The sequence below is a fragment of the Hetaerina americana genome, unplaced genomic scaffold (genome assembly GCF_022747635.1).
Source record: "Hetaerina americana unplaced genomic scaffold, ioHetAmer1.1.p SCAF_12, whole genome shotgun sequence".
In the NCBI taxonomy this organism is placed as follows: domain Eukaryota; kingdom Metazoa; phylum Arthropoda; class Insecta; order Odonata; family Calopterygidae; genus Hetaerina; species Hetaerina americana.
Genome location: NW_027286292.1, coordinates 20,022,638 through 20,045,184, shown reverse-complemented (window position 1 = coordinate 20,045,184; position 22,547 = coordinate 20,022,638). Strand labels below are relative to the sequence as shown.

Here is a 22,547-nt window from a genome sequence, read left to right as displayed (position 1 = left end):
CGCCGTGAAAACACAAGGCAGTAGGCATACATAAATCACACAAATGAAACTCAAACATTAACTCATGTGTTCTTACTTGACCGAATGCCGTGCTAAATTTCCACTGCAACAGTGGTTGATCAGGCTGACCGTAGGGTAAACAGCACCACCGAGTTCCAGAGGCTCGGCATGTCTTATCCCCTTCCCGCCGCCAATCAGGGTCTCCGTAATTTCGTAAGCGTTGCACGAGCAGCTTTGCAAGTGGCGGAGCAAAGCGGTGCCCATCAGAAGCTCTTCTTCGTTTGGTTTCTCCCTCCCGACCTCTGATGGCTTCGCAATAAAGCCAGTCTTCTGTAGGCAGCGGAGCAGGAAGGCTGACGTCAGAGTTTTCTTCAGCAAGTCTTCAGCCGTCCTGTCCGATGAATGAGTCTCTTGCCAGTACACTGATCCATAGTCGAGCGAGCGGAAGGGTGTCGTTGGTGAAGGTGTCGCCGGCGACATCCGGAGGGTAGACAGAGATTCGAAACCCCCCGTTATCACAGTTCTGTATGCCAACAAGGCCATCCCGCTGAGCTCATTGGAATCATAGAAGTGACTCAAGATGGAGCACTCGAATTGGTGGTAATTTATCCAGGATTGGTCCCTGCATGATGGCTTACAGTAGCAAACCTAAAAGTGAAATTATGAATTAATCATTCTACTTGAATTATATTGAGCATATGATGTGCATTAACACTTCTAGGTTTGACCCCCAGTGACCCTCATTTGATTTTGGATTTTTCACCAAACATTTGATTTTTATGGTGCACTAGATCCTCGTGGGAAACCTCAGGCAGCAAAGAGGAAAAGAGCAGCCTCAGCTATAACTGTGTGTCAATTTCACACGTGGTATAGGATTTTTAGGCAGTATAGGGCTAGTATTAAATGAAATTTATCCTCCTCACCTATCAAACTAAACTTTGTATGTATTTCTGTGGCTTAGTTGGTAAAATATTATACAGTTTGAATGCAACAAAATGACATTGCTGAAGAAAGATTGAAAAACACAATCGTAAAATAATAGTAAATATAATTTTACTCAATTAGTGACGCGAATAAATAGGATTAGATCATTGGTTGCAGTAGGAATTTATGTCCCGCAGAATTTATTCTCTGTAACATATGACAAATAAAAATACATTAGACAAGCTGCAGCATACATTGTGGACACACATTGATTTCTACGAAATATCATTCGCGGCCATTAAGTGTGAGCGATTTGATCTAATCTCGATCCTCTCTCAATTAATATGATCGACCCTGTGAACGGTAACCTTCTTCTGAAACCCTTTGAAGTAAGCCTCCGAACTCACTCCTTCCATCTACGTTAGCTGATTGCGATCAAATAAAGGATGCGTTTGAAAAAGAATAATTCAAAAGGAAGCCATAACTGATTATGGTGACGCTGGGTATGGATGTGAATAAAGAGGCATTTAAAATGTTTAACGGAGCAGTCCGTAGAATACGGAGGGAAAGATTACTGTTGGCCAAAGTATAAAAGAAAAGAAAAAGGAAATCAGGGAATTCGACTAGGTTGTGAATCCTTCGGTGTAGGCTTGTGGGTAAGTGGTGAAGAATGATAAGTAGTGGAAAGTAAAGGATCAACTAATTGGAGAATATTAAGTTATATTAGGCTTTTTATTAGGCCAGTGGTGTAAATATTGAAAAAGTTTTAATGTTTACACTGCTGGCCTTTTGACAACATGACAAACTACATTAATTATTTTGGGGATTTTAATAATAGTTAAAATTCTGAGGTTAAGTTTAATGCACGAGGGAGTCAGATGGGTAAAACGCTATCTTTTCGTATAATATTTTCACGTTTACTTTATTAGGGATGAAAACATTAAGTATTAAAATTTATTTGCCTTGGAGTAAGAGAATTATTGCTGAGAGAAGAATGATTCGTGGAATATAATTGATTAAGTTATTAATTTAAACAGTAAGTAGCTTCAAAAGTTTATGTGATGAAAACGATATTAAAATTCGTTTCGATGAAATGTAAATTCTCCCTTTGGATTGAGGGCTAAGTAGGGGAAAACCCATTGATAGCTAGGTCATTACTCGTATCCGTTACAAACTCAAAAATATGCTTGCGTAAGATTTTCTTTAGCATATTCTAATCCTTATATTTTTCAAACGAAGAGAAAATATAATCAAGATTATAACATTCTTTTTACTTTAATAATAAGTAGCGCTACGATTCATAGTATAATGTAAAAACATTCTTTCTTCTTAATATATTAGATGAGGCTACCGGGTGTAAGCTCTGTTATGAATACCAAAAGAGTACGATGTTTCAACATTAATTCTTTTTTTTTGTGAACCTGAAGCGAAGTCAATCCTTTTCTTTCAATATTAGGGTTTATTTCGTCTCATTTTTTATATTACATACAAACATGAATATTTAAATTATTTTTTTATTTTATCAAATGTATAGTCATTATGACCTTAGATACTCGTGCTTCGCCAAGGGTAGTCAGTCCATTTTGCGGGACTTTACGACTTTGCTCCTTCTAATTATAGCTGTATCAGAGTACAAACTTTTGAGTGTGAGCTTTTGTCAATTCGAAAAATAATATACCACATTATTTTCCCACCCACCCGAGAGGGTGTGAAATGTAAACTCTTGTTGCTTGCTGCCGAATAAATATTAAGCCCGCATGGTTCATGTGACATAAATAAGACCCTTTTCTTTCTAAATTGTGTCTGAAGGAGATAATGGAAATGTGGGAGGAAAAAGATTCCATGGTTTAAGTATAGTGCAAAGCAAAATTGTTCATATTCGTCCAATGCCACGGAAAGGCAAGTGTCGTCAGTCTTCGAAGGTACAATTGGCCTCCATTTCAACAGCTAATGGGCTACTTGGCACAGACGAGCAGTCTGGTCCTTGTGTGAAAAGGAAACTATGGTGTATCATACATTAAATCAATTTGTGTAAAATATATTATAAGGTTTCAACATGCACTTGTAGGCAGACTTTATTACTTGCAACCGTCACTTTTCTGGAAGTAAAAAAATAATCATTACGCAGCAGATCTGCTAGCAAATCATACACACAGTCAAAATATATTCCAACTATTGAAATTGGTTTTATAAAAGGACGACACTGATTCCCGCCTCAAAGGAAGGCTACCTTGTATTTTTTCTTACAAGCTGAAATGGAAATAACAATTCAGAAGGCTACATCATTGCGGACGGTAAGTAGGGAAACGTTTCAAAGAAGGCGGGTTCTGATCTGGCTTTTGTTCAAATGTGTTATGCTAATTTATGGAAATATTTCCATTAATCTTGGATGGTAAACAAAGAGCTTCTAAATATTTTTGTTTCATTTATTATCTCGCCAAAAGCTGGTAATTTGGAAAATAATTTTCATCGCTAGATTATATTTACGAACATAGAAATAGGGAGGAATTTTCTTACTTAATGCTCAGGACCAACCTTTTTAAAAATCGGTGAGACCCCACCATCCAATGCCTTACGCTCCCAGATTACATGTTTATAAATGAAGCATGTCTCGGGATCCTGCTGTCTGGTATGAGAGCTCGAACATATTTCGGCATAAATTCCGTGGTCCTTAATATGTGCGGATTGATGTCCAGAGGGATAACAAGTCCAAATTTATTTCGACTTAAAATGAGAGTAGAAAAACAGCGGTCTCCTGAATAATTCTAAAGACGCATTTTTCAACGACGGACCGGCTCCATGGCCGGCCTCTCATCTGTATTCCTTAAGGGGATTCGAAGACTTTAAAGCTGGATTTCTGAACCTATTCTATCGTTTTATTTTACCTCGATAAGGAAAAGGAAATGTCATGCTATTATGCCGTCAAAAATGCTTCCATTTTCTTTAAAGATGACGCTGCTCAAGTGGTCTGTTTCCAACACCATAACCGGGTACGTTGATTTCACGCATTTCTTCATAAATTCATTGTATATATTTGTTATATTCAACTTTTTATGTGACTTAATCTACTTACTTTGCCATTAATATACAATGAGTCACCCTTAAATAAAGTATAATATTTTTGCCAACAAACATGAGCCATGAATACATCACATAAAGACATTAAAACCATGTATTTTAGCCATTGGCGTTTATTTAACATTGTTTTACTTCATAATATCCATGATATTTGTTCATTTAGTAAACAGTAATTACTTCTGTCCCCATAAATATTTTTCTTACAGGGTTAATAACGAGTTGTATTCTCCGGTTGAAGGGTTCTTGCAACATAAAATGGATTACATTCTAAAATCAATCTTCAGAAATGTGGTATTGAAGCATACTTAGACATCAACGAATTGTTTTATTCATTCAGTTTTTGTTTTATAAATTTAAAAAAAAATCTCCAATACTCACCATAGTTCCGCATTTTCTGCGCACTGAAAAGGAAATATAACAAATGTTCTGCACTTCCTACTGCTACATTCACTAAAAATAGCTGACCTTCAAAGAAGCAGGAGCAAAATCATGGCCTCTGACAAGGGGAATATCGAATTGGCCTTAAAGCTCATTTGATATTGAGAGACACAAATAAACATAGAATCATGAAAACAAAACATAAAAGAGCCGGGAAAAAATGAAATGGCGAAAAAGACATTAGTTAAATGGGAGTACATGATCATATTCTAAGAAAGAGTACCTATATTATACTAAAAGTAATAGAACATTGAATTTTACTTTAAACGGGTAATACTGCCATGAGAAAATAGTGACGATACTCAAATACTGAAATCTTTGACATTTTAAACTTAATAGTTTAAAATATGCGATTTACCTATGATAGTTCTTTGAAGTTTGAAATAAAAGAGCCAGTAACCAAATTTTTGGTGCTATAAAACCTATTTAATTTCTAAATTCCCACATGAGAACGACGGTTCTCATCCCTCTAAAAGTCACCTAATTTAAAAATATGCTTTGTTACAATAAGAGAGAAAAAATTATGATCATTTAATTATTATTCTAATTTTTCCTCATGTTGTTATTTCTTTTTGATTAATAGTTTCCTTCTGTTCTTCCTCACGGTAAGATATACGTAATTATCGCAACTTTTTAGTGAATGCAGGCCTTATTCCATTTTACTTAGTACCAAAAATGAAATGTTAACTGAATATAGCACATTTACTTTGTTATTTTGATTGAATGTCAAAAAAAAAGTGCTTTAAATTTAAGAATCGAAATATAATAAGAATATTGGGTCGAATTTGATTGGGTAGTTTTTTCACTGAAGAACTGTCGGTTCCCCCTCAAACGAATGCACAAATGCACGCATAAACTCTGGTCAAAACTTAACTTAACATAAAAATCACAAAGAAAGGACATTTAGGGATGTGCTTGACATTTAGACGGATAGTTCGTCACCTTTAGAATGTCGTATCTCGGGGGAAGAGCAGAGATGATACGTTAGGATGGCAGTGTGTTCGAAGGAGTTAGGGTCAGAGGATGAAGGGACAAGGAGGGGATGGCAGGTATTGGATAGTTTTGGTGTGCAATATTAAGCTAGAGAGGTTTGAAAGGTTTAAGCATTCATATGTTGGCCAAAGCGTATATTCTCATATCCATGCTGCTAGCTCATTCGAGGAGGGTCTCAATCCCCGAAACAGAGAAGCAGTTGTCAATGGATTGACCATGAATAGCAGCATGATTAGGGATACAGTACTTAATGAAGGCGGGAGCTCTACTAGAGTATTAGGGGTATTTCATGTGAAGGCAAATCGTGGTAGTGCATTCATCCACGTAGAAGGCAAGACAAGTTACAGAAGAGGCAATAGATTATATTTTTTGAGGTACAGGTGGCAGAGGAAAGAATTTTTGCTAGGTTTCCGAGACAAAGAGGGGGGGGGCAAAAAGATGGCAGCATTTACAGCGTGGGCGGATGCATGGTGAGGACTGGGGCAGTGAAGAGAGGGGCGGCGCCCAGATGGCCTTGCATATTTGAAGATTTCGCGCATATTCGACGAGCGTTTAAGTAAGTTAGAGAAACAATGTGGAAATAAAAGTGCAGTGGACTCATCGTTTTGTATGATTGGATAGAGTTTGTGGATTATGTGTCTGAAATTGTGGATTCCGGGGAAGTATGTGAATTCATTAGGCCGATTTGGGCAGTTTGTTTTGGAAGGAGAATGTTGGTCCACAAATATGAGCACTTTTTGTTGAATAGTATATTTTATGCTTTGATGATATTCATTGGAGGGTAAGGAATTATGATTTAAAGCTACGCAAGTATAATGAGTAAACTACTTTAAGCAGAAGTATGAGGTACCTTTCGGACGATTTCAGTTTTCAAAATGGTATCTCAATGATTATGTGACATATGTGTCAATTTTTCACATACTGTAAAGTATTCATGGGGATTTTCAGACTCATTCGGTTAATAATAGACTGATGTTTTACCTTACAAAGTTCAAGTATCTCATCATCAAGTCAAAATTTATATCAAAGTTACGAATTCTTAAATCCAGTTCGTAAATCTAAGCGGGAGATCAAAAGCAGGTAAAGCCAAACTCTCTTAACCAAACAAGCAGATCTCTCTGAACCAAAATGTGAACAAGCATAAAGCTGATGAGTATGATTTACACGCAATAACTGCAGTTGAAAACTAAACAGCGAAATAATCTAGTGCAGCAGAAACAACGAATGATTTCTCGGAAAGTATTTCGGCACTTTCTCATGTCCTTACATGAAACTGCTAGGGAATCGTTAATTCTTTGCTCAAGAAAATAAGACGCAGCCAAATTTTCCATAATAACCATTAGAGTTTCAACCATTTGAGAATTGCTGACTGCGTCTGTTTCTCTTGCTGAGTTGCATAAATCCGGTAGGATTCCCTGCCGTGACTAGGCTCTCATCCATCCAGTGTAAACAAGTGTGGCGGGTGGTGGTTTGGCCTCTGCGCATGGCTGTAATCAGTGAAATGACGATTGTACTGTGCTAAAATTATGTACATAATGCAAAATAAGTGGTGTTAATTGTAGAACTTTGACTCAATTCTTTGGTTGGATGACATAACAATTCTAAAAATTCCTACGAGTACCATCTCCGCGAGTGGCACCTAGCAATTACTCGGAGTTAGGAACAGCAGCCCATTTTTCATGCGAGTGAAGGTGAAGGCCACATTCTTAGGTAGAGAAACTCTGACTACACAGCAGGAGTGGTAATATTTATAAACATAGAGTAATTATCTGTCATAGGCAACAGAAAATCACCAAATCATTATCCCGAGGAGTTGCAGCTGGCAAATTCTTGTGCACGTTGAGTGAGTTCGATTAAAGTTTCAATGGAACCCTCTCGAGTTAAAAACTCATGAGGTATTATTCTAGACAATCTACCGATAGGGTATGTTTGAGATGGACAACAGCTACCAAATAATTGTATAGTTTCTCCTTATGAAACACACGACTCGACATCCTTCTCTACAATAAGCCCAGCCTAATACTTCATTCCAACATTTTTCCGTTCAACATCCCTATTCTATTCCTACCCCTTCCTTGTTTGCCTAACATTTTCCCCTCTATCGCAGTCTTCAGCAGTCCATTGACCATCGATATGGTCTGCATCCATCTTTCCTGTCTCCTCATGAATTCTCTCAACAATCCACACTCCTTCTCCTTCTCTTCCTTTCAAATCACTTTCTCCAAACTTGTCTATAAACATATTTCAAAAGCCTTCAATCTACGACTATCAATCTGCTCCAATGACCGTATTTCCGCACCGCACAAAACTGCACTCCATATCTAAGGTTAAACGAGTCTTTTCTTAAAATCATTGCTCAAGGATCCTCTTATTAATTCTCGCCTCCATGTTATAGGTCCTGTGCCTAACGCAATTCATCTCCTAATGTTCCTACTACTTTGAATATTTTGGTCCATAACACTTCCGAGATACGTAAACTGTTCCACTTGCTGTAGTTTTTACTCTCCCATTTTAACGTTTTAACTTTCTGGAAAAACGCATAACCTTTGTTTTATTTATAATAATGCTAATCCCATACCTATCGCATTGATTTTCCGATGCAATGCTTGCAGCCCCATGGCTGAATAAGAAACTACAGCTTGATTATTGACAAACCTGACTGATTTTCCATATTCCCCGCCGTCTTTCATTGCTACCTGTATTCAAACCCATGCCTCTGTAATAATTTCCTCCACATATGCGTTGAACCACACAGCTGATAATGGAAAACTCTACCTTACTTCTCTTCCTAACAGTGTCCATCTAGACTCCATTCCTCAGTCGCACCTGAGTAGTCTGAGATATGAATTGGAGGGATATAAGACTCATTCGCAACCTGTTCGAGTTGGTCTCCTATCCCTGCAATCTACTCCTATTTGCTGCAATATATGCATTAGTGTTTGCCAATTCACTCTAGCTTTCCCTAATCTAAGAGACAGTTAAATAAATCCTGATTGTATTCTATATTCCTCTGTTTTAGTGATCTCATTACTGCAATGGCAACACGCGTGCCTCTCCACATCCTGAAACCAAACTAATCATCCCCTAAGTAATTATTTGCCACACTCTTCATCATCTTCTGGTTGAACCTGAGAACAATTTAAGCAGCGTGCAAAATGAAACTTACAATTCTGTAGGCCGCGCATGAAGCCTTCACCCTTTTTGAAAAAGAAACCAATATTGATCTTATGAAGTCTTCCGGCCGAATTCCTCTCCCATAAATGTTACGAATTAATCCATAAAAACTCCTTCCACATTTCCCGGACCCTTAAATAGTTCCGCAGGAATGTATTCTACCTCCATGGACGTATTTGATTTCATGAGGTTTCCTAATCCTTCACTCCTTTCACAAGGCGGAGTCCAATTGAGTGAATACATCAATATGATAATCATTCCAGATACGGACTTGGAATGTCTGGTTACCCCGGGTAAAGAAGGGAATTGAGGAAATGGAATGAAGGATGGAACTCGAAGAGGGAGAATTTTTAGGGGATGGATTTAGGATAACAGACAAAATCTCTGAGAATGGTAATGGTTTGAAGGCCAACGGGTGAGGACGAATGTTACAACATAGTGGCGATCTTCTTGCAGCACAATCAAAGATGGATTTTGGTACACTTATTTACAATGCCCGACGTCAGGTCGATGGGTTTAATGGTGTAAGGGATGCGCATAATGATATCGTAGATTAAATGACAAATATCAATGTAGGCGAAGATTTAATAATATTTCAAGAATAAAATTCAATAAAGGAAGAAGGCGAAGAAAGAAAATATTAGTAGCATCTGGAATAAGTAAAAGTACTTCTACAAATTAGTGTTGATAAAACACATTATTTCAATATTAATGACAATAGGTTAGATTCCAGGAAAGAAAAATTATACCATGTAGACTTTAACCTCATAAAATAGTGATTTAGCGTTAGAAATTGAGGACTGCATAAGCTGTCACGGGACGGTATCGACAGCGATTGCAAATAAGTTCCCATGAAGGGCTATTCCAAATTAAGTAAGTTTTAAGGATTAAGACTCAATGGCAGTTGGCAATATTTAAGATGGGTGAGCCAACGATGCCATTTTGACGAGAAAGGATTAAGAAATGCAAATTTTGAGTTATAATTGATCACGAAGACAGCTGATAAGATATTAAGTGTGAATGCGCTAAGCCTCAAATTAATTTAAGGTCAAAGAAAACTGATGCAAAACAAACCATGAACGAAGTACTAAATGAAACCTCTCTTAGGAAATAACACAAATGTCAGGAACAGAGAAAGGATAGAAATGTAAGATAAGTTGAAGCAAATGAAATCGGTCGCAAGGAGAGACATTCAAGAAAAAAGTGGAGGAAGACCCTGGGTGAAAAAATGAAAGAAATAATTTTTCAATGAATACTTAAGGCAGCTTGCAGAAGTATATGAAACGACTTCATCAGTTGCAGATCAAATCTCAATGTCCTTTGAGATAGCCAAAGAGACTAATTGAATATGAATATAAATCTAATTACTAGAAAAAGGATTTGGGGAAATTCTATGATGCAGAAGAAATATTTGAAAGAATAGTGAAAAGTGTATGATACTGTTGAACGTGATGGGGAGATGTCTGCACCCTATGGTCTGAATTTGACGCTATAGTATTTTTCATAAATACAAACAAGGTGCAGCTGTAAAAATTCATTTTTAATATGCATCATGTATACCTATGGGCTTTGAGAAGGATAAAAATTGCTCTACCAGAAAAGGTAAAATATAAGAAAATTTAAAGAATATTAGTCTCACAACCATAAACAACCACAAAAATAAACTACCGATGAATGGAGATAGAACGAAAAATATACTAAAAAAGTGACCTTTTTGAATTAATAAGATGAATGGGAACAGAAGAAGCTATTCTTCCTCGCACATCCATCTAAGAAAAAAGAGCACAATAGGGAAAAAAGATCTTTATGGTATTCATTGATCTTCAAAAAACTTTTGAAAACGTGGACTGTGTACCCTGGGAAAAATTGGATTTAACAAAAATGGTGGGATATTAATAGACGCTATTTGTATAACAAAGACGGTGGAGAGAGCAGAGCGGAAGCTAAATAAAGAAATATGTGTTTTTTCATCCTCGCAATTTAATGCCCACCATACATCGAGAAGACAACGGACGGGAATTATTGCGGATGAAAAATGCATAGAGAAAGCATACTTCGACTTATGGTCGATATATCAATGCTCGACGAGAAGACATAAAACTGGTATGGGTAGTATTGGTTATTAAAAAGGAGATGAAAAAGTACAACCTCCTGACAAACAAAAGAAAAATGAGGAAATGGTCTGCCCTCGATGATGGAAGGCAATCTTGTTCGCACGGAACGCGCATAGCTGACCGTTTTACGTGACGCTAGGCGCAACGTCATCCGGAAGTAACCCATTATCAACAACGAAACCGCTCAAAGTTCACTCAAGTGGCTGCACGACTGCATGACGTTTCGTATCGCCGCGGCATGACACTTCGCGTAAAATAAGCGAAGCGCCATGAATCGAGCGCAGCCATTTGTTTGCCTGTCGTGACTAGACGTGAAGCATGGAAGAGTCTTCTATGAATAGAATCAATATGTGATGATGCTTGAAATACCCATTGTGACAGTGATCAAAACTGTCTAAATTCTGTATAAGAATCGAATGGAAGTCGCAAAATAATTTTGACCGGAGTCTATTTCTTTAATTTAGTGTTTTTCTTACAATACGAGTACATTGCTTAAAAACCGTGGAGAGTTTTCTTGATCGCAAATGACCCTTTACATTCTATATGAATGTGACTTGTTTTATTTGATGTGATGGAATTTAGTTCTATTATTTTGCATGGAAAAATTACCATTACGTAGAATTAGGTCAGAGTGACCTTACGTTTAGGCACCCAATTTTAGGGAAAAACTTCTGGCTTCCATAATGATTTGCACATTTTTTCCTTGCCTGGGCAGCAGCGGCGGGCTGATACCAAAATTAGTCTATTAACATTTTTCAGTCGTCTTAAATGATATAAAAAGCTATCATTATTCGAAAGGCAAAATTATAAATTATTACAAAAATAAAATATTTTCTTATAATTTAATCTTGCATCCTCCTATTAGGAGATTATTGTATAATATCTCATTAATTTCATATTTCTATATTTTGATATGCACCGAGAGTCTACTGTGTTTCATAAATTGATATTTCTGAAGAAGTTAAGGATTTTTCCATGTGGCTACAAATAGCTGGAATTGGAATGAATGAAGCAGCTGCTGTTGGATAAGATTTTATATTTTATTATGACAAGGTGTTATACAAGTATTTCAATCATATTTCTTTTCTTTTTCCAAAACCAATTTCCTCGAAGCCCTTTTTTGAGAGAATCGAGCAAAGATATTCATATTTGACCCTGGATTCCTGACATTTGGCTATGAGAAGAATGGCAAAATCTCATGGATGAGGCGTGACTTGCTGATCGCCTACCTCCAAAATGTAGGTGTACGAAAACAATGGTCAAAGGCTATAGCCATAATTTGTATGGGTGAAGTTGGAGAGCATATTTTTCCATAAATGTGCACTCATTTCCGAGGTGAAGATAATTTGAACAATTATTGTTGCCATAAAACTCATATCATAAAAAACGAAGTTATGAGTCGAGAATCAAGTAAAAATGATAACTTATTGACTTAAAAACCTAAGTTATTATTTACCTTAGAACTCCTGTACGTGCTTCATACACAACCTTTGTCAGATTTTAATAATGCGCGTGTATAATCTGCTGTAACATTAACTAATAACCATTACATGTAATACTTGTAATAATTACTATTGGAGTTGCTATCTTTCAGAAATTTGATTCTCACCCAACATTAAAATGGGTCTGTGGCAATAATTGCGCCTTAGAAATGGAAAGTTGAGGAATTCTACCTATATTAACTGCATATAAATACAGTTTTTATGGTAAAGGTACGTATAAACGGGGTTCACATGTGCACGGAGCCAAAAAACTGATCTAATGGAATCGGAAATCTAATTTCAACCCTATCACAATCAATTTTCAAAATTGCGATAGGGTAAATAGATAAGTGAAGGGTATCCGTTAAGTGGAAATTTAGTATACTCGTAATACAGTGTTAGTGCCGACTGGTAATATAATCAACCATGCCATCAATCGTTTTAAAATATGTTGCTTCACGAACTATAGGAAAGGCTCTAGACTTCATTATTGCAAAGAAAGAAATTAATGGATGGAATTTTGTACTTAATTGATAAAAGTGAGAGAAGACAATCGCCTTTTCCACACACAATACTTTCAATACGACCTAGGTTTCATTACGGCGTAACATCTTCTGGTGACTACGCTGCAATGAAACCTAGTTTGAAATAAAACTATGCTGTGTAAAAAAAAGCCAAGTGTCATATTTCATCATGAATGATTTCCACCATTTTACTCCTGAAACTCTGTTATTTAACTGATGAAGGTTAACTGATCAGTTTTATTTTATAGAAACTGTCATTCATTTCAAGTTAAGTTGAGGTGTTAGCTTTCTGTTTCTTTAAGCTATTAATTTCAGTATAGCAAATTTGAAAATCATCCCAATAAATATTCAAAAATTTTATTCAATTCAAATTGAATGGAATAGTATATTGCCCCCCACATTTATATTGCAAGAATAATTATCCAATTTATATTTATCTCAAATTGGTAGATGTTTAAATGATTAGCGAAGGTTCATTACCATTGAGCAGTTTTTGCATGATACTGGAGTTCGCGTCCTTTGCAGGCAGTGAAGGCAGTGAGTCTTCAAAGCATCGACGCTTTGTGTTGTCCATGCGAAGGGTTCTTCTACGACAACAATATCTCCTGGAAGTGAAAGCAAAATGTGATTTTCAGGAATGGTTGTTAAAACCTATATATTTATAAAACTATTACTGGTTGAAATTGCAGCTCGACTGGCGGTCGAAGGGACTAAAGTAATATAAAAAGGATTACTTATAAAAGGATTAATTATAAAAGGATAAAGGATTTTAGTAGTTCTTGGAAAAGATGATTGATTTCCAGATTGTCTGCGCCAAAACAAATCTATAACTATATCTAGTCCGGCAGGAATTTTTGGTCTTCAATTGCTTAAGTAGAGTAAGGTCACCATACAATATAATTGCTATTGGAATTTGTTTTCATTTCGATTTTTAGAATTTCAGTTTAATAATTAATGACATGGTGATTCCTTAAATCACTATGTGCGATACTATATTCCACTTAACTTTTCGTTGCTATATCCCGTTAAAGTTTTTTTAGGCAAGAATTATTGCCTCTATGCTGATCATCAACTCATTGTATTAATTTATGACATATCATGATTTAGTTTACTTGTCATCATCTACTCCTCATTCTATTTATATGATGATTTAGCTTTCATCTAGTACTTTATGCATAGATTATTTCATTACTAATTAGCATGTCTTAAGTATCATAGTATTTGAACTTTCTGGAGCACCCAACTCTACATTCCCAAATGCAGTGCAACGCTTTCTCTTTGTTCTTGGGTGCACTTGAAGTTCTTCACACTCAAAAACTCATTAATATATAACAAAAGGGTAAAAAATATTCTCGGAATTATAACCCGGTCCTGCGGCGTGTGTAATCAAATAATGAATCTGATCCCTAGGTTTATCAAGACCATGTGCTAAAAAGAAATATTTTTATACAAATACCGTTTGTTTATATCACGAGTGAGTAACTGAAAAATAATCCATAACCAAAATGAAAACTCCCTACACAGCCTAAATTTAGCCTGCAGTCAATTCAAAAATATGATTGAACTTCAAGTTAGGCTCAACATGTCCTAATTCTTGATGGGAGGTATGGAAAACGTTTCCATTTCAAAATTTTATTCCTGTGAATAGAATGAAATACCCCATTAAAAGAATTAATTAAACCATATAAATGAATAATACTGCCGCTATTGCACAAAGGGGAAACTAATGTCACTGCAATTCCCGGGTTGGCTAATGGATTTGGATGGCTTTGAATATCTAAAATCTGATTTTCCCCCTGATAAATCTTAAATTTACTTAGTGCATGTAACTGAGGGTATGTATGATGCCCATTCGAAAAAAGTTGGGTTTGGGATAATAGCTATCTAAACTAACCCATTAAACCTAACATGGTGGAAACTGTGAAGGTAGAGGTACTTTTATACTGAATTTTCTGTAATGGTGGAACTTCGACTAATAAAAGGGAAATTAAAATCTCCTTTGGACAACCTATTTTTTCCAAAGAGAGAAAAATGGTTCGCTCACGGAGAATAAATTATCAACAAGCTTAATGACGGTCCCCCTATTTCAGCAAAGACCAGTGAATCAAGATACACAAAATAAAATAACTTAGTTTTCTCAGGTAGTGCTATTCTCAGTCGATTGATCAATTTGCGTGGCCTTATTTTTAGGAAGAATTATCAGATGTTGTTTTATCTTTTAAAAAGTATTTTCAACCATCTTACATTCTATGCTATTATATTAAAGTGCCTCGAAGAGAAGTTAATCGGAAAAGAGAATAAATACGTCATACTCGTGTATGAATTAAATTTTTTCGGATAATTGCTTGCGCCAGTAATTAATGAACTTGTATTAAATTGATCGCTAAAACGATTTATCAACAACCGAATTAAGACTGTAAATTAATTTAAAGTCACAATTGTGTGCATACAATTGGAATATGACATTATTGATGGATAATTTTGCAATTAATTACCTCAATAAAAATGTAAATATCAAGTATAACAATCTACAGTAATTGGTATTCTGCCGAATGACCAGTGAAATCGTAATGATAATTATTACATAAACGATACGTAATTATCATTCACTCGTAGCGTAGTCTCAATTTATGGGCCAAAGAATACATGTTTGTTTAATTATACTTATATTGATCTATTTATTTTGAATACCAGAGAGAATTATTAAATGTAAGATTTGAAAGAAAATTTTTACAGTTAAATGGTATGCATTTTGATGCATTGCATGTGATGCCTTTTAAGATAGGAAAAAAATGATAATGGCCTGTGACGGTGGGGCATTAGTTAACGAAATCATGGTAAAAAGTAGAGGGACTGAAAATCATCCTATTTTACTTGGGAAGCGGAACTACGAGGGACGAAATATTAGAGAAAAACGTATGTATGTACATACACATAAAAACAGTAATCAATCCTAAGACCGGTTTGGAAGGTAATGGTATAATTCACCCAGAGACACATTTTCATTGCATTCTATCTAGAATTAGAGCTTAATAAGCCTATATTAAATGTTAATCATATTTTTGGAATAATCGCAAATTAATATAAGGCAGTAAGTGAAGTTTTCTATTTGATTATTGATCAAGAAATTGTGCTTATTTGACTAAGTTCAGTCACCTTAATGGAACCTTATTCAGAAGTAACAATATTTAATTGGGCGCATTTACATGTATTTTATCGAAATTTATTTTTCTGTAGGGGTATGCTAAATATATGATAAACAATGACTACTTAATCATCGTAAATTCCGCTATAAATTACGTTAAAATAGGCCATAGACTTAGATTCGCACAAAGGCATTAAAAATTATTCATACATGAGTAATTGTGTTTACATTGCCAAACATATTGACGGTGAATGTTTACAATGACCGAAATTTCGAAACTCACCTGCGAACATCTCTGTAGTTTGTTTATCGTAAATTTTCATAAATTGTAATTTAGTTGGATCTTCTTGGAGTTTTCAGGTCTCAAATACTCGATTTATTACGATATTCAGTGATCAAGGTATATATTGAATCAAAGGTAATGTTCATTTTACGCCCATTTTATAATATATTATCCATGCCTGGATTAAATCAAAAAATAGTGATAGTTCCAGGAGTGAACCCTATGATATTACAAGTAATCCTAAATTTTCTCAATTGACTTAGGAATACTAAGCTTCTATCGTGCCTGAAAGCCCTACTATGATTTTGTCCATGTTTCATTTATCTCTGATTAAATTTATTTAATTATTTAAAAAATCGTAGATCAGCATTAGCCTTAGTTAATCATAATTCAATATACAGCACGTCATTTTTAATTTTTTTGCACTAATCTGATGAATCTACAGATATTTAAAGCTGTTGTTTATGCGTGATGAGTGATGCCAAGCAATTCCGATTATCTAATGATTATCAAAGAATTTAAATCAACTAAATGCACTCAATCTTGTGCTTACCAATTGATGAACTGGTTTTCTACTCTATTATATAGATTAGGCAAATGTGGAAATACCTGTGAATGGCATGCTTCTTATATCCTCTTCAACAATAAAATGAAAGTGCTCAAAGTGCTCACCACGAAGCACCTCAGGTAGGGATCAGGATACCACCGAAAACGTTCTACCGCCTATAGTAATCGAAACCTCTGGGTGGGAAGCCAGTACTTTACCCTTTAGAAAACTCATTCCCAAAATATTTCTTTAAGAAAGATTATTTTTGACCTTCAGTTCTATTTGGTAGCATTAAATTTCCTATGTAAGCCAAATTATTACCAGGAATATTCTAACCTGCCGTGTGTTTTGCTTTACTAGAATCTAATCATGAAATCATTTTGGTATCAAGGCGTTTTTTTATAGTTTTGTTTAAATTCAATAAAATATTCGTACCATACGCATGACGCATTTATACTTTACTGATAAACAATTAAATAATATTTCCCCTTATCTAACCAGAGTAAAGATCTGGCAATACAAATGAATATAAGTGGAAATAACAGGTTTCCTATTTTTGTCATTGGACATGTAGATTTTATGCTGCAACTTTTTCCATTAAAGAGCTTCATATCTAAGGCATAACTACAAATATAAAACCCTTAGAATACTAAGGAGGAGTTCATAATTCGAGTTGCCCATTCAATCTTTGTTCGATAGACACTATGATGAAGCTGCTCGCCCTAAGGTCAATTGAAATACTTACGCAAGTCTAAGCATTGAATGTCGACCTCTTAGCTGATGAGGCTTGATGGTTAATCCGCTCAAAAGAAATCTTTATCTTTTTAAGGCATATCAATGTTATTTGTGCTTGATATGATTAAATGAATGCCATCGACAGGAAAACGTTTTTATAATAGATGATATAGGAAAATAAATCAACACTTTCAAAAAGAGTGAAAAAACAACCCAATTGCTGATTTACAACGTCATTCTTATGAGGTCTTTGCTCTCATTGTGGTAGAGAAAAAAGTAATAATACTGAAACACAAATCAGAGTGACACTTCAATTTCTAAAGTGCACCGTCAAACTTTGATTTTTTGTTTCAAATGGAGACGCAGGTGCAACTTATGCTGCATATTAGGTTTTATTTTATAATTTCCGTGAATATAGGTCATTAAAATTGATTTTCTGTCACAAAAAGCTCGGGTGAAAATAACATTTTAGTGAGCCTTAGGTCTGACGAATTTCACAACGTTGTAAGGCTTTTTGTCCATTAATATAATTGCATTCGTGTTATCTTTAGAATTTGGAAGTCATAATTTTCGTTTCGCATGGATTATATCTGAGCAGATACAATCACCTTCTTTCGTACCTTGTGCTAACAAAAAAGTATTTGGATCATAATTCTGGGTAATCATCATATCAGGAAAATCGAAGTTTTTAACTAAAAAAATGAAAACGAAATACAGTGGTTATTTTCACCGATGGAAAAAGCTAAGTGTCTTTATATTCAATTTTTATACGTGATTTTCTAATTGATATGCTACAATCTCACGAAGTAAAATTTTCAAATGGATACAAAGTATCTTTGTGAAAATATCGAGGAAAAATTGTGGACTTGGATAAACATGTTAGAGAAACTTATAAAGCCTATTACTTCAACCACCACTTTCTTCAACATGTTGCATAGATACTATAGGGTTAATTGTAGTTACTACTGGGTTTTTCGTTGAAATATTTCAAGAATATAATAGGCACAATTTTCAATTAGACGCCTAAATGCCACTGTGAGCTTAAAAATGTATAAAGGAAATTAGGGGATCGTACAGAATTTTATATCACGAAACATTTGTTTCTTATATCCTGATATATACAAACATTTGGATTATCTTATCAAGATTTGTCGTAATAATGCCCAGGTATATCTTGTACTATTGTTAAAATGGAATGGTTACATTTTTTAAATATTTTGAAAAAAATCTTATTATGTTGATACATTCGGGCCTCATATGATCATCATAGACGCATTATTAAAATTATCTTAAATTTACATTTGATAATCATATTATAAACTGATTATATTAAATAATAACTTTGCGCGTTAAAAACTTAAATGCTTCTCTTCATGCTCCTATTCGTACTTCTCTAAAAATTTCCAACTTCTCAAGTGATTGCAAAAATCACCTTATCATTTCGTTCTATTTTATCACAAGGATCCAAATATAACATTTGCAATATTAAACCCTCCTGAAATTATGTTAGGTAATTTAAATTCGTTCTGGTGCATTCGTCTTCTACGGCATTCACGATTATCATCCCTTAGTGAGTATGTGCTTATTTCTTAATGCTCACAATTATTCCTAACCACATTTGCTCACCTCCTAAAACAGCACCTTAATTAATTCAAAAGTTGATTCTTATCAGTAAAGGAGCGCATTTAATTCAAGTGCAATGGCACACTAAGGCCCACATTCAGCCATCCACAAGCTGTTATGTATAAGCTATTTCTATTCATTCCCCTCAGAACATTTTTTGGGGTATGAAGAAAATATCAGGATTATTGCGTTAAGTCCAGACTGTCTCTAAATATTTTATTCTTTGGCTATGTTTTTTTTGAAATATCGTAAACCAAAGAGTAAAATACACATTTTTCAATTCTGTGAGGCATTTTAACCTCTGTTCACTCTCTGCTAAGCTTGACAAGTCTTAATTAAAGCTAAAAGAAGACGATTTTTATAAATTCATTATAGATACTACTTCTGCCCATTAATATCATCTTTCCAACTCATCTTTCCAACCAAGAATCCTATGAAAATGTGCTTGAAATTCTATTCAAACTTATTTGAAATACTTAGTGTTTTTATCCTCTTTATTTTACCGCAAAGAGCAATAATTATACCTCTGCAATAAAAAAATATAAAAGGGAATATTTCGAAGTTTTCGGAAATGAAATACTCAATTTTAGCCATTTCTTTTGATAGAACAGCATGTTATTTTAAATAATTAGTTCTAATTGGATTAAATTACGAAAAGAAGTCCTTAAGTTTTAACGATTACCCGGGTCTCGCGTTATTGTATTCGGAGCATTTCCTCCGCAGGAGTTCAATTTCATGTTGAGGTAATTTAATTTTGAGGTCAGTTATCACCATCACCATCATTGCGAAAGCAACGAAAAATATCATTTTGTAACATTATGGTTCTGGAAACAACAGCATTTCAATGGGATGCGTTTGTGTGTCAAATTTAGATGATATATATCATTTGTCATTTTTCCGCCTGAATTTTAATGACACGCTCATGACAGTCCACTATGCATGAGCTCCCAATTATGAATTTGTACTTTTTATGCTCCTTAGTGTGCCGAAAATATGAGCAAAATAATTCCTCCTCAAATCACAATAAACAAGACTGGAAGTAAATGTGAATACTTTAAATTTTAACACATTTGCCTGTTCTGCAATTTTAAATCAACTTTTAGGATAATGTTTCAATTTCCATAACACATACAGTTTATTTACGCACACATAATAAGGTGTAGCCATTTTCAAAATTCAAGCATGCATTAAAGAAAATTTAAACAAATGACAATAAATAATTATGAGAAATATCTTTATTCACACAACATTTTGCAAATAAGAGTCACCTGAATGCGTGAATGCCTGAACTCCATCCGCATTTTGAAAACTTGGACAATGATTACCCTATGGCATGGGCTAATGCACAGGATTTTATGTCACACACAGACAATCACACTCACCAAAACACACGCAACCACAGAAACATACACGCAGATTTACACGCAATCAGGCCAGCTTTCGTTTCCACATTTCCAAAACCACGTATTCAGTTGTCACGTGCCTCCCAAGGTGGTTAACAACTTTCAAATTATCATTTGTATAGCAGCACCATGCACGGCAAGTACACTGCATCCGCTGTCGGCTCATCATGTGAAATTCATGTCGTCACTCCAGGGCCATAGTAATTTTATGGAGGCAGCAGGGATCGTCGCCTTTGCCCTACGCTCCCTTGCACTCACCCCCTCTCTCCTCACTGGCATCCCCCGTTCAGTCGATCGACCTTCACCCCCTCAGTGGCATTTTATCCACTTGCCATCCTTATTCACCTCGTTAACTCCCGGGAAAAACTCCCGTCGAGAGCAAGAAAAGGCCACGTAACCTTGTGCTCTCCCAAGTCGTCGCTCATTATTTGTTTGTTTGCTTGCCTCCCACCGCCCTCGAAGGCTCGGATGTCGACATCTAACAAAAAGTCTTGCGCCAGCCGCATCGCGTCACATATTGCTGTTGCCCTAAGACAAGATGGGGCTGGTCCCAACGTGGGACTGGAAGAGACCAAACAAGGGCAACGGAGTTCCTCTGAGGGCCTTGGAGCTTTCCTTCCTGGTTCCCTCCTTGTTTCAATTCCGGTGGGTCTCGATGGAAGACCTTCCTGCTTCAACCAACCCTCATTTCAGCGAATTTCAACTTGCCCGTGTGGGAACTTGGAATGCCTTCGAGGTTTAAAAAATTTTTATTTCTTCTTGACTCAGATCCCAAATTTTCACTTCTCATAAATGACCCATAAGGACACTGCTTCTACCGTGGGCAAGTGCCAGTTCCAGGCAGAAGCGAAGTTTTTCAATGCAATCGATGTGACACTTTAAATATCGCTCTTCAATGTAAGGGAAATACTATGAATCTCCGGCATTATCTTGGTTTAATTGTGCACTCAACGAAATATGTATGATTATACAGTTAAAGGATGATTAAAAATATCTCCTTGATCCTTGAGATCATGAGAATATAAAGCAAAAGTTATCGGTTTCTCCTCTGAGTACAATTAGAAAACACGATATGAATAAGCACAAGTCAAATTCCAAGATTTCTCAAGGTTCATGACGTAAAATCCAAAGAAATCGGTTTCATGTACTGAGAAGTCTTCTGTTAGAATTATCTGTTATGAAATATGCTGGAGGACAAGTTATTCAGGTCAAATAGCATTGCAAAGGATCACTGCTACAAAAATACGAATTTCTGTTAACAAAAGTTGGGCCAACTTAATTTTAATTGAATGCATAGGAAATTGACATGACAAGCCATTAAAAGACATCCATTTCTAAAGTGAAAATTGGTAACCTGTAGCCAAATCTAAGTCTGCGGCACACGTCGTCATTAAATTGGACATGTTAAAGTACGTGAAACATCATGCAAAAATGCATACTACAAACATGAAACGAAATCCAACAACATTTCTAGAGTTTTTGAAGGTCATGTAAAAATTTAAATACAAGTGCTTAAAAATATTTCCAAATAAAAATGAGAGTTATTTGATGTAATTCTTGAACTAAAGAGAGAAGCAAAAACTGGTTTATTCCATGAAATACGAATAAAAAGGGATATTTTTAACATCATTATTATTAGGTAATCTACCGGTTATGGTAGGTTTTTGGATGAGGGTAATTACTAATTAAATAATTTGTGGCCCCTAGCAAAACACAACATCCTACTCCACATCAGGTCCCTCTTCAGCTCTGAGTACTTTCTTCCTCCCTTCATCCCGTCCAATATCCCTATCCTGTTCTTTCCCTTTCCTCGTTTGCCTAACATTCTCCCCTCAATTACAGTCTTCAACATCCCGCTACCGGCCAATACCCCCTTCAGCCACTTTTCCTGCCTCCATAGGATTGCTCCCTGCAAACCCCTCTCTTCGCCTACCATACCAAGTACTTCCTCGTTTGTTTTCTTCTCTGTCCATTTCACCTTCTCCATTCTTCTCCACACCCACATTTCAAAAGCCTCCAGTCTACGTCTATCCTCCTGCTTCAATGACCACGTTTCCGCGCCGTACATAGCTACGCTCCATATCA

The 22,547-nt window shown here is 35.6% G+C and overlaps 1 protein-coding gene across 2 annotated transcripts in view; it reads right to left on the bottom strand.

Moving 5' to 3' along the window:
- LOC139685886 (SET and MYND domain-containing protein 4-like) overlaps nucleotides 1-22,547 on the bottom strand; it is a 70,262-nt gene that overhangs the window by 27,198 nt on the left and 20,517 nt on the right. For both annotated transcript variants that reach the window (XM_071583014.1, XM_071583015.1), the window contains exons 3-4: nucleotides 13,207-13,331; nucleotides 77-648 (exon numbers count right to left, since the gene is read on the bottom strand). In XM_071583014.1, coding sequence (XP_071439115.1) covers nucleotides 77-648; nucleotides 13,207-13,331 — 697 coding nt within the window. The remainder of the gene's footprint in view (nucleotides 1-76; nucleotides 649-13,206; nucleotides 13,332-22,547) is intronic.